General features: G+C 38.2%; 1 protein-coding gene across 1 annotated transcript in view; it reads left to right on the top strand.

The window, feature by feature from the left end:
• The window catches only part of GALNT7 (polypeptide N-acetylgalactosaminyltransferase 7), a 195,179-nt gene that overhangs the window by 171,131 nt on the left and 10,256 nt on the right, over positions 1–13,792 (top strand). Inside the window, 4 exon segments of the mRNA XM_078148485.1 lie at positions 679–796; positions 4,443–4,565; positions 6,160–6,378; positions 13,131–13,229. Coding sequence (XP_078004611.1) covers positions 679–796; positions 4,443–4,565; positions 6,160–6,378; positions 13,131–13,229 — 559 coding nt within the window.

Here is a 13,792-nt window from a genome sequence, read left to right as displayed (position 1 = left end):
CAGGACAATCTGAAGACTAGAACAGCTTGTGCCTTATAAGATTTTCCTTTCTTAATAGAATTACTGTTCCATTCCTAATGAGGTTTCCTGTGCCAACTGAGGCCTCAGGTTACCAGCGGCCACTGCAGATTCGAAAACTGAAGCTATTCTGCTGCCATCCTACAGAGATTTACACCCTCCTCTCATTTGTCAAGTCCCTGAACTATTAAATTAAAAAGTGGCAGGCTGCTGCTAGTGGGTAGTGGTTTTCAGCTTCCCAGAATAAGTTATAGGCATCACCGTAATGGCAGTTAGCAGAGCCGACAGCACCACCACCCAGCTGCTTAGCAGTCGAAGCAGTGAATACTCCGTATTCAGCTGAAGCCAAAGCTTCATTTTCAGCCTGTAGGATCCCCCTGGATTGGCAGCAGAAAGCTAGGCAGGGATGGAGGCTCCTTCTAATGGCTGAGCCAAGGCTTAGTTTAAGTAGTTTGTAAAAGGGAAAAAAACCCCTCAGGAATTATAGATTATTTTATGAAAGCTTAATAATTTCTTATTGTTTTGTCATGAGTTTGATCTTCTCCTGATTACTTGATTATTTGATTGTGCACAAGAGGGGATAGCTTTCTGTGGGCTTTTGTTTTGTTTTGCTTTTTTTTGCTTGGATTTATTAGTTATTTTATTTTCTTGTTTTCTTAGGTCCCCAGCCATGGCTGGTGGATTGTTTGCCATTGAGCGGGATTTCTTCTTTGAATTGGGTCTCTACGATCCGGGTCTTCAGATCTGGGGTGGTGAAAACTTTGAGATTTCTTACAAGGTAAAACATTTCATTTTAATAAGGGCATTTTATTAAGGTAGTCCAGACTTGTATGACTTTCAGAAGTTGGGAGAGCTCCTTTAGTAAAAACTTGGCTTTTTTATTCTTCAATGCAACACACATTTATAAATTTTATTAAATGTATTAATGCTTAACAAAAGGCACTGGGCTGCTAGAGATACAAAGACGTAACAGGTGATTAAGATAACCCCTGACTCCCTCTAATCCAGGGGTTCATAATTAGGTCTGTGAACTTTTTTTTAAAAAATATTTTGATAAATATATTTCTGTATAAGTGGTTTCTTTTGTAATCCCATGTGTTTTATTTTTATGCAATTAAAAAAACATTCTGAGAAGGAGTCCATTGGTTTAACTAGACCAGAAGAGGTCCATGACACACACACAAAAAAAAACAATTAAGAACCTCTGCTCTAATCTCATCACATGGACCAAAAGACCCACCAAATTAGTCAGAGGTTCCCCTGAGCATCCCCAATTCATTTGGTGGGTCCCCCAGTTCACAGGATGATATAAGACATGGATGAGGGACCCACCAAATCAATCAGGAGTTCCTCTGATCACCCCTACTATAACAAAAAGAAATGGTCCTAAGGAAGCTTATATTCATGCTGTGTCCCCAGGTAAGCATACACAAAAAATACAAAGTGACTTCAAGGAAAGGGCCTTAATAACTGTAGGGATCAGGTAAAACCTGGAAGGAGCCTTGATAGGAATTTCAAGAGTTAGAGGAGAGGAGAAAGTGCATTCCAGACAGGGGGACCCTTTATCCAAGCACATGAAGACAGGATTTTTTATTTTTTTAATGCATATCTTAAATACCAAAATGAATATTTATTAGGTTTTTGTGTGTGAGAAAAGAAGATGGTCTGGGTTACCTAACAAGAGCCAAGAATAACTAATGGGCAATCCATGTGCTTCCCTGGGTATCTTCACAATGTCAATAAAAAGCTCCAGGTGGGGCAATTAGGTGGCACAATGGTTAGAGCATTGGCCCTGGGGTCAGGAGGACCTGAGTTCAAATCCAGCCTCAAATACAAGATACTTACTAGCTGTGTGACCCTAGGCAAGTCACTTAACCCTGATTGCCTCACAAAAGAAAAAAAAAAAAGAAAGAAAGAAAAAGAAAAAGCTCCTGGTGCAGTAGGTGATGCCCTTGTAGGCTGGCGGGGCTAGTCACAGTAATGTAGGAAAACGTGTTTTGCAGAATTTAAGGTGTTATATAAATGTCAGTTGTTATTATCTGCAGTTTTCACTCCTAAGAATTACATTCCTGAAAAGCAGTTTATAGTTGAGTTTTGCTTTCATTACTTCAAGAAAATAAAATGTGATGTTAAAAATAAAATTTTTTAAAAAGGTGGCTGCATTATTGGAGTAATTAATAATGACAATGAAATCACAAGTTCATTTGAATATTTGAGAATCAAAAATTCATCTCAGGTAGAATTTAAGCTTAAGAAAACCTTACCTGTTCTTATATGTCTTATCTCATGAGGAGCTAAGACATTAAGGATTTTAATAAATATTTATCGACTGACCCTGACAAGGGGCCAATTAAGGATCGAGAATGAATGTGTACCTGTTCTGGAGAAACTTTCTCTATATTTAATAATAATAATAATGAGAGCTAACACAGAACAATTTGAGGTTTGCAAAGCACTTTACAAATGTTTCATTTGATCCTCACAGCAACACTGGCAGATATGCGTTATTATTACACCCATTTTACAGATGAAGTAACTAAAGCAGACAAGTAACTTGACCAGGGTCAAACAGCTCATGTCTAAAGCTGGATTTGGATTCAGGTCTTCCTGACTCCAGGTCCAGAGCTCTATCCACTGTGCCACCTTGCTGCTAATTGAATCCATAGAAGCTGATAAGATCACTGTGAGGGAGAAGAAGAGGGGGCAGAGCACCCAATTCTTGGTTATACCTATCCACAGGAAATTAAAAAAAAAAAAGGCCGTAAGAACATGGGACCCAACTGCACAGGGACATAAGCACAGATATGTACCCAGAAACCCAGAGAATGCATAAAGTTTTCCACCTGAGGAAGGGAGGAAGGAGAGCAGGAATATGAGGGTTAACACTCGATGATGGGCCAGGACAGGATTTTTGTTCAGCTCAGGAAAGCAGAAGCCCTGTGTTTAGTTTCTTCTTGTGTAACATAAAGACATTAATACCTCTATAGTCCCTGTTCTACTAACTCAAATGAAGTGTAACATAGGGAAACGTGTTTTGCAGAATTTAAAGTGTTATATAAATGTCAGTTATTATTGTGTAATGTAGGAAAATGTGTTTTGCAGAATTTAAGGTGTTATATAAATGTCAATTGTTATTATCTCCAGTTTTCACTCCTAAGAATTACATTCCTGAAAAGCAGTTTATGGTTGAGTTTTGCTTTCATTACTTCAAGAAAATAAAATGTGATGTTAAAAATAAAATTTAAAAAAAAGGTAGCTGAGAAGGATCAGTCATACAGGTAACAGGAATACTGAGTGAGAGCACTGTCAGGAAAACCCAGAGAGGAGTGAGCCTTCCTTAGATTATCCTTGGACTCAGATGCAGTGGAAGAGATGACCCAAAGCTATCACAGCTAAAGCTGTTCCCAAGGGGAAGGTGCTGCTGTTTGGGTTGGTGCTGACTGGCCATACTTCCAAACTCAACTGGCTCCTTTGTCTGTGTCCTCCCTACATACTCTCTCAGCCCCTTTAGCATGTATAGGTCAGTCTGATGAAAAATATGCCAGTCTTCATCTTCTGATTCCCCTAGCCCCCTTGGCCAATAGTAGTAGCTAGCATATATATAGTGCTTTAAAGATTGCAAAGCACTTTACAGATACCTCCTTTGATCCTCATGAAGACCCCATGAGGCAGGTGCTATTATTGTCTCCATTTTACAGATGAGGAAACTGAGGCTCAGACAGGTAACTAGTACTTATAACTTGTAAGGAATCTGAAGCAGGATTTGAACTCAAGTCTTCCTGAATCAGAGTTGTAGTGCTCTAACTACCACTGCTTGACCAGGCAGAAGGCCTTATGCAGTCAGCTAACACCTCACCCTAGCACTTCCCGATTACCGTAGCATGACTAAAGAGTCTCTGTGCACGGGCTTGCAGCCCTCCCTGCCCCCTCCTCTTCCACCTCTGCAACTTTAGGCCAGCTTCCCGTTTGTCTTAACCTTCTTTTCTTAGGGTTGTTTAGAAACCGGTTTTGAAGAAAGGTTGCTAGGGTTACACGAGTATGTTGAAAGGGTCCTTTTGGTAGCAAACTGATTGCTCTGCTTCCAGCAGTCTTCTGTGATGTTGTATGATCACACGAGAATAATTTATCTAAACCTTCAAGTGCTCTATAAACTTAACTTTTATTATTACTAATTATTATTAATATTGTATAGGTTGTGGAAATCACAGTGTCTTAACATTTAACCATGTGAATAATTTACTATGTTGTCAGAAATGTAGATAATTTAAGATGAGATTTTAGGTGCTTTGCAGGGGGCGGGGTCTCACCTTATTAAAAAAAACACATCCACATTTCTCTTTCCTTGGTAGATTTTAGATGCTTTGTGAGGGGGACGTGGTCCTTACCTTATTAAAAAAAAATCCACATTTCTCTTTCCTTGGTAGATATGGCAGTGTGGTGGGAAATTGTTGTTTGTCCCTTGTTCTCGTGTTGGGCATATATATCGTCTTTCCGGTTGGCAAGGAAATCCACCACCAATTTATTTAGGATCTTCTCCAACATTAAAGGTGAGTCTTATCATTGAAACCATAATAAGAGGTGAATTTCTTCAGGAGTGATACCTTTAAAATTGATGGAAAGATGATGATGAAGCATGCCAGCTGCTCCTGATGGAGAGGGGACAGAATCAAGGTGCAGATAGATCGTTGAACACAGCCAGTAGGGAAATTTGTTTTTTATTAATTATGCATGTTTATTACAAGAGGTTTGTTATTCTTTTTTTATGGGGGAAAGGGAGGCAGAGAAGAGCTAGGACTAGGATAGTCAAAAAAAGAAAGAGAAAAGGATCATCAAAGCATTTTTTTTAATGTGCAGGAGACAGCCAGAAAGAATTACAGGCAAGGAAGACAGCTCTGAAAGTTATACACACCAGTTATACGTAGATATATACACAAATCCACATATAGGTGTATAGGTATATTTAAAATATGTATATTTTAAAAGCAAGTTGCACATAATAGATTTCTTGTACAATATTCTTTTTCTGTACAACTGTATATATGGAAATGCTCAATTTGGTATTTGTTAACCAGAGATTTTTTACAAATTAAAAAAAATCAAACATGTCAAGGTGTGGATAGAATGATAATGGTACCTGTTACAGGTAGTAAAATTGTGAAGTATGGTTGAACTAGAAGTGACTTGAAAAATTAAAAACAGAGTTAGAGGTATTAAGAATTCAAAATTATTTGTAGCATTTTTTTATCACACCAAATGCTAGACTTTTAAATAAATAATAAAGAAGCATTACTTGTTATCAACTCAAAAAGAGATATATAAAGATCTCTATGTATGCATACTCAGAAAATTAATAACAATAAGTTATTATGTATATATTATATATAATAATAAAGTCAGACTTTTATTTCCAACTTTGGTCCTGTATTTATTCAGAAAAAAATTTTTTTTTCACAGTGGAATCATAGATTTTTAGAGCTGAAAATGGCCTTTTTTTCAGTCATGTCCACTCCTTTGTGACCTCATTTGATGTTTTCTTAGTAGAGAAATTGGAGTGGTTTGCCATTTCCTTCTCCAGCTTATTTTTACAGATTACAGATTTATAGATTTAACTGAAGCAAATAGGGCTAAGTGACTTGCCCAGGTTCACACAGCTAATAAGTGTCTGAGGCTGGATTTGAACTCATGAAGATGAATCTTCTGACTCCAGACCCAGCACTCTAATCACTGCGCTACCTAGCTGCCAACAGAAGTGGCCTTAGAGATCATCTACTCAAATATCATCTTACAGATAAGAAAGCAGATGCCCCTAGAGGTTAAATGACTTTCCCCAATGCCCCTTGGCCCCTATCATGATTGGTGATGGCATCTCCTGTCTCTTTTTCAGGGAAACCTAGCCATGTTCACTTCATTCCATACTCTCTCCAGAGCCTTGCTAACTACCTTGCCTCCTGCATTTTCCTTATGTACCATTATCAGAGAAGCCCAGTGTCCCAGGACAGGGACATGAGGTCAGAGGCCAGAATAAAGAAACACAGCAACTTGAAGATGGCTTGAAACATTTCATGTTCCGTTAAGACAGATTTTTTACACTAAGTAAAAACTTAACGTGTTGCCTTGTGAAATGTTTTTTCTTTTCAACAGAACTACATTAGAGTTGTGGAGGTTTGGTGGGATGGCTACAAAGACTATTTCTATGCCAGTCGCCCTGAATCAAAAGCACTACCCTATGGGGATATATCGGAACTGAAAAAATTTCGGGAAGATCACAACTGCAAAAGTTTTAAGTGGTTCATGGAAGAAATAGCTTATGATATCATCTCACACTATCCCTTACCACCCAAGAATGTTGAATGGGGAGAGGTATGTATGAGCTTGTACTCAGTGGTCACAGTGTGTTTGTGTCTACTCATTGACACGTGGGCTACTGTGGGTGTTTAGGGATGAATGGCCAAGGGTAGAGAAAGGAGGAACAAGTTTGGTTAAGAACTGCCTCCTTACTCTTCCCTGCTAATCAGTTGCAACAGGCCAGGCCATCCAGAGTCTCACTGTTAGCACTGAATGGAACTGATCTAAGGAGGAGAGGAGAAAAGAAAAGATAAATTATTATGAATAAGTGTAATGCTATCCTTTAGGATCTTCTTTAAAAAAAAAAAAAGACTAGGTGTATTATACCCAAATGTAATAGGTTATACTAACTTGTGTTATTCAGATCGTATCTGGACTATTGTGGTCTGCTCAGGCACATTTTAGAAGGAACACTGGCACAACTGGAGTTGGTTAAGCTAAGTGTCCAGAGTGGTGAGACGACTCAAAAAACTGCCCAAGAAATGATTCATTGGTATACTTTGCCAGATGAGGCCAATTGGGAAAGTTGAACAGATTTAGTCTGGGATATTTTGTACAAATTGGTCCTTTTCCCTTTTCTTTGATCTCTTTGGGATGTGGACCTAGCAGTGATATTGTTAGGTCAAAGGGTATGCACAGTTTTATAGCCCTTTGGACATAGTTCCAGATTGCTCTCCAGAATGACTGCATCAGTTCACAACTCCACTAATAGTACATTAGTGTCCATATTTTCCTACATCCCCTCCAGTATCTGTCACTTTCCTTTTCTATCATATTAGCCAATCTGATAGATATGACATGGTATCTCAGAGTTGTTTTGATTTGCATTTCTCTAATCAGTAGAGTATTTTTATATGACTGTTGATAGCTTTGATTTCTTTGAAGATCACTTTAATACCCAAAAGATGAATTGTACTGGAAAAAGACTTGAGGCAGGGAGGCAAACTAGAAGGCTGTTATAATAATCCATGCATGAGGTAATGAGGGCCTGCACTATAGTGGTAGCAATATTAGAGGAGAGAAAGAGGTATAGAGGAAGGATGTTGTGAAGGTGGACTCTAAAGAACTTGGCAAGAGATTAAATATGGCGATGGGGGTCAGGGGGGAGTGACAGAATGAATAGTTGAAGAAGGCATTAAGTTGTGAGTCTAAGAGGATGGTGGTACCCTTGACAGTAACAGGGAAGTAAGCATTTTTAAGTACTCCTTATGTGCCAGGCGCAAAAGGTTACAAATAAAAGCAGGAAGCTAAGAAGAAAGGAAAGTTTGGGGGAGAAAGATAGTGAGTTCAGTTTTGGACACGTTGAGTTTAAGACATCTATGGAACATCCAGTTTGAAATGCCTACTAGGCTGTTGGAGATACAAACCAGCATGTCAGGAGAGAGGTTAGGGCTGGATGAATTGATCTAGGACTCATCGGCATAAAGATGATAATTGAATTCTTGGGAATTGATGAGTTCACCAGCCAAAATCATCTAGAGAACCTGTGAATCATTCTTTCATTTAGTAGCTGCCCCTTCCTTCTGTTTAAATCAAGAATGTCAGTAGTGACAAGATCCAGTCTTTCCTGTAGAATGCCCGGTTAGGGGTCATTGGGCAGGGATTTCACCTTTTAGAGTTTCAAAAACCGTGATTGTTAGTATCCCCTGTACCGTATCACTGCAGATAGAGCAAGGGACCAGCACAGACATATTATTCCATGAATTGCCACAGCCAAAAAATTCATCGCCAAGATGCCAACTAATGCCAACTCTCTCTAAGTCTTAGCTAGGCTAGTCCTCAGAAAGCAGACATGGTCCATTTCCAGGACCATATTGGAACCCTTTGCAGATGGGAGGAACCTATCAGAACTTTCACTCCCCTGAGCCTTTAAAAATGGAGGGTCACTTCCTTGCCTTAATGAACCATTGGAAATAAGATTTCGTGAATTATAGAGAGGAGAAAATATGCGCTAATAATTTGTTTTCCCAAATAACCATATATGGTATTGTGACCCTGCCATTATCGGAGTTAACAATTATTTGGTAATCATGGATATAGATACATACATATATGTGAGTATACATATATATGTATATATGTATATACACACATATGGAAATGCATGTATTGTGTGTGTATATATACACACGTGTGTATTCCGAGTGTTTTTCTCTTTTCTATGTGTACTGATAGGGAAATTTTAGAAAATCACTCTTTCTGAGAAAGATACCTCCCTCCTCTCTTATGTAATATTACTATATGTGGTATCATGAGCCTGCTGGTGGAAGAAGTTAGCAATTGTTTGGTCAAAAATAGATATATAAAAAGAGATATACATATAGATACACACACATATACTTCCCTATGTGGGCCCCAAAGACTTTGCACTAGGATTCAGGTCTTCCTACACTAACCTTGCAGATAGTTGTCTCCTTTTCCCTACCTAAAGATCTCTGGGCTTCTGGACCCAGACCACTTAATACCTGTGTGTCATTAGACAAACTGCTTAAGCTCTCTAGCCCCCATTTTCCTCATCCCTAATTTTATAACCCCATCAAGCCCTATCCTAACTTGTTCTCTCTTGTTGATTATTTTTGAGTCACGTTCACAGTTGTCATAGTCTGGTTGGACCTTCCAGTAAATCTGGACTTTGTCGCCTTTGATTCAAAGCTAAAATACAAGTTTAGTCTCTAATAGCCAAATAGTTTAAATGTCAGGTGCCATCTTATTACTTATAGGCCATCAGCAGTCCTTTCCATTGGCTGACATGAAGCAGACTCTTGATGTTTCCCTAATGCAAAGTCTCTATTCCCTTCTGGAGCTGCCAAGCAAGCTCCTTCCTGTGTAAGGAATGCCTTTCTTCCTCTCAGCTCATTTTCAGATCAGAGGTAGGTGGCATTGCCTTTTCTAGCACAGATATAGATAACCTTGAATTTCTGTGACTTCTCTGGGGTTCTCTTTGATGACTCAGGAATCTTCAAAGCAAAAGCCTTTCCTAAGTTTATTTAACATACATGGTATGTTGAACTTTCAATAATAGTCTATATATGTAATTTGCAACCTGAGGCAAGAAGTATAATAGATAGAGAGCCAGACCAGAAGGTAGGAACACCTGGGTTTAAGACTCACTTAGGACCCATTATGTTGGTGTGACCCCAGGCACATTAATTAGCCAGATAAGCACTTTAAGACTAATTTACAGAACAGATTCTGACGAGTGTTGGTGGAGGAACTCCAGTTCTCCATAATAATGAAATCACACAGGTAAAGTCCCTGTCCCTAATTCTCCACCTAGAAAAAAGCCCAGTTGCCCGGCCTGTGTATTCCATAACTAAATGCACTGCCTGATAGTAGCTACATGAATCAAAGACATACTAATGAGCCTCTAAGGAGTGTGCCTTGCAAAGTCAACCCTATTCAATACTGCCTAAATTAATTTACACTTAGCATTATGCCAGTCAAACTACCACAGGACTGTTTTATGGAATTATACAATAATTATGTATTATATGTGAGTATTATATTATGTATATACAAATATATTTTATATAAAATAATATAACATATTACAAAATAATAATTCATTTTGCAGAACAAAAGGTCTCAGATCTGAAGAGAAGTAATTAAAAAAGTAGGAATGAAGAGGTGAATAGCATTATCAGACCTCAAATTATATGAGAAAGCAATGATCAGCAAACTATTTAGTACTGGGTTTAAAAAAAAATAGAAAAATTAAACAGTTAAACTCGTTAGATAAGGGAGAACCAGAAACAAATCAAAAACAGCAGCCCACTCTTTCACAAACTCAAGAACTTACTTAGGTAGGGACTCTCTATTTGACAAGAACCCCTGAAAATTAGAAAGAAGAAATTAGACCAGCCTCTTTGTGGTATGTATATATTGAATAATCATGAATTATAACCTGAATATGAGATCCCATCATACATGCAAACACACACACACACACACACAACTTCAAGGAAAATCGGAGTTATCTTTCACAACTATGAGTACAGGAAGAAGTCTTAACCAAACACAGAGATGATCATAGAAGACAAAACAGGCAATTTAAAGCTTTTGTACAAACAAAATAAATGCAGATAAAATATGAAGAGAAACTGTCTAGTGGGGAAATAGTCTTGTATCAAATCAAAAGCATGGTGATACCCACCTGTATTCCTTACTACTTGAGGTGGTTATCTTGAGCTCAGGGGTTCTGAGCCTCAGTAGGCTAGGTCATTTGTGTGTCTACACTAAGTCTAGCATCAATATGGTGACTCCAGTAAGCTAGATCATTTGTGTGTCTACACTAAGTCTAGCATCAATATGGTGACTCCAGCATCAACAGAGGCAGGCAAGAAAAGGAGGGATAGGTTTACCTAAGGAGGGATAAACCAGCCCAGGTTAGTGATGGAGCAGATCAAACTTCCCAGACTGATCATTAGTGGGATCAGACCACTTAGTAGCCCTTGTACATCTAGCCTAGTTGAGATAGGGAAAAATTACTCTTTAGGAAATTATAATAAAAGGCCAAGAATCCTTAGCTAAGTGGTCCAAAAATGTGAAGTTTCGCCCCAGAATTGCACATTGTGTAAGACTATGTGAAAACATGCTCAGGAATTATAAGAGAAGGCAAATTTTTTAAAAAATCTGCCTCTTCGCTTCACAACCTGCACAGTGGGAAGGATGACAAAAAATAATAAGTCAATGTGTTGGGAAGGCAGGAATATAGTGAATTGGTCCAATCATACTGAATAAACAATTTGGAGTCATACTCTTTAATCCCACAATCCTACTACTGAACATGTTCCCCAAGGAGCTCAAAGCAGAAAAAGTAAAGGTCCAAACATATGCCAAAATATTCATAGCAGCACTTTTTGTGGAGCAAAGAACCAGGAAAAAATTATTGTCTATTAACATAATGAAATACTACTGTGGAGTTACAGATCATGAATTTGAGGAATTCATAGAAATATGGGAAGATTTCTATGAACTAATGCAGAGCAAAATAGGTAAGGCCAAAAGAATAACGTACATCGCAGCTACAAAAATGTAAATGAAAAGATGCCTAAAAGGACACCTAAGTCTTGAGAACTAAAAAACCATGAATGGTCTTGGAAAACAGAATGCCCTGTTCTTGGCAGAAAGGTAGGGGGACGTCTAGAAGTTGAATGTTGTATGCAATTGGGTTTTTTTTTAGAGTTGTTTTTTTTTTTCTCATCTGTTTTTCTTTGTGTCTGGGGGTGGGGGGAGGCAGTTGGGGGTAAGTGACTTGCCAGGAGTCACAGCTAGTAAGTATTAAGTGTTTGAGGCTGGGTTTGAACTCAGGTCCTCCTGACTCCAGGGCTGGTGCTGTATCCACTGCACCACCTAGCTGCCCCTGTTTTTCTTTGTTTTAAGGGAGAGTCTGTTTCTGAGAGGGAAGGAGGAAGATATAAAGAAATGACTATGATATAAAAACAAAAGGCCTTAATAATACGTACTTCTTTTAGTCAACCCTTTTTCAGTTATGAGGCAGCTAGGTAGTGAAGTGGATAGAACTTTCGAACTGAAGTCAGGAGTACTCATTTTACTGAGTTCAATTCTGAACTCAGACATTTACTAGTCTAGTGGGGAAATAGTTTTGTGACCTGAGCTAGTCACTTAACCCTATTTGCTTCAGTTTCCTCATCTGTAAAATAAGCTAGAGAAGGAAATGGGAAATCACTCCAGTATCTTTGCTTAAAAAAAAAAACAACCCTAAATGCGGTCACGAAAAAGTTGGACACTACTAAAATGACTGCAGCACCAACAATTTCATTTATAGCAAATTCACAAGATTTGATTAACAAAGTTATTGTGTGAAGGGTTTACTATAATGTTATAGCTTTTGCTCTAATGGTTCTAAAACTTTCCATGGTAAATGCCCCTCTTCTTTGTCCCCTTTTAGAAGTAACTAGAGGTCATGCAGTAGGTAGAACTCTGGGCCTGGAGTCAGAAAGACCTAAGTTCAGATTTGGACTCAGACACTTTATGAACTGTGTGACTGTTTGTGGTCAAGTTACTTATGCCCTGTCTTCCATAGTCAATTAATAAACATTTATTAAGTGCCTACTATGTACTGGGTACTACGCTAAGTGCTAGGGATACACAAGGAGGCAAAAGACTGCCTCAAGAAACTTACAGTCTAAGGGGTGAGACAACATGCAAACAAGAATTTCCTCATGCTTCAAGTAAGGATAATAATAGTATCTACCTCCCCAAGGTTGCTGTGAGGATTAAATGAGATATTTGCTAAGTGCTTAGCACAGTGTCTGCCACACAGTAGGCATTTAATAAATGCTTGTTCATTTCCTTCCCTTTTTGGACCAATTTTTTAGACCTATTACATGCTGCAGTTCAGTGCTGAATCTGAAATCAGAAAGTTGAGTTCAAATCTTGGCTCTTTTATCTGTTACCAAGTAAGAACTTGGACAAGTGGTGAAGTCTCTTATCTATATAATGAGGGGGGATGGCCTCCATCCATCTCCAAATCTCTGATCCTATATATACATTCTAGCCTTTAACTTTGCAAACTGTAGACCATTTGAAAACTTAATATTAAAGCCATTTCTTCAATGCCACATTCTCAAGTTTTGAGAGGACTGCCATTTTGTTTCCTTAGGAACTGCCTTCTTAGAGTATGCATCTCCAAGCCTCTGTATGTAAATTGAGTTTACAGCAGTAGCTTTTAAACATAAAGGCTTTGAACTCATGGTATGAGAGTAAAGAAAACTAAATACTAATATAGCATCTTTCTTTTCCAGATCAGAGGGGTTGAAACTGCACATTGCATTGATAGCATGGGGCATGCAAATGGTGGCTTTGTGGAACTAGGACCTTGTCATCGGATGGGAGGAAATCAGGTAATTCATATCACTTTTTAGTTCTAGTCTGGATTGACAAAGACTAAGATAACTGATCATGGAGTTCTTTGGCAACTAAAAAGTTATCTATGAAAATGTGTTGACCAAACACTGTTAGGTGGGGAGGGTGCTAATAGTATCAGATATTAGAGACTGAAGTTTGACATTTATTACAGTGTGCTGTTCTATAACTATAGATTTCCACTGCTTAGGTTGTATGTAACCTTGGCAGAAAGATGTTAACTCAAATGTCCATGTTTAGGTCACATCAGTGAGGCTTTAAAGGCAAACAAATGCTTATTTTTTTAATTGTATTTTTATTCAGTTCATTAGCTATTTCCCAATTATCTTTTTTTAAAAACTCTAATTTATTTAAAAAAATTTTTATTTCCAAATTCTCTCCCTCTCTACTATCCCTACCCATTGAGAAGACATATATATCAGTTATATATGTGAAGTCTTGCAATATGTCAATTATACATGTGAAGTCTTGCAAAACCCATTTCCATAGGAGCAATCCAATAATTTATTCTCTGACCTCCCTCAATATATTCTCATTTCAA

Source organism: Phascolarctos cinereus, unplaced genomic scaffold, assembly GCF_003287225.1.
Source record: "Phascolarctos cinereus isolate Bilbo 61053 unplaced genomic scaffold, phaCin_HiC Scaffold_9;HRSCAF=440, whole genome shotgun sequence".
NCBI lineage: Eukaryota > Metazoa > Chordata > Mammalia > Diprotodontia > Phascolarctidae > Phascolarctos > Phascolarctos cinereus.
Note: the sequence above shows the minus strand (reverse complement) of the source record. Positions and strands in the feature narration are given on the sequence as shown.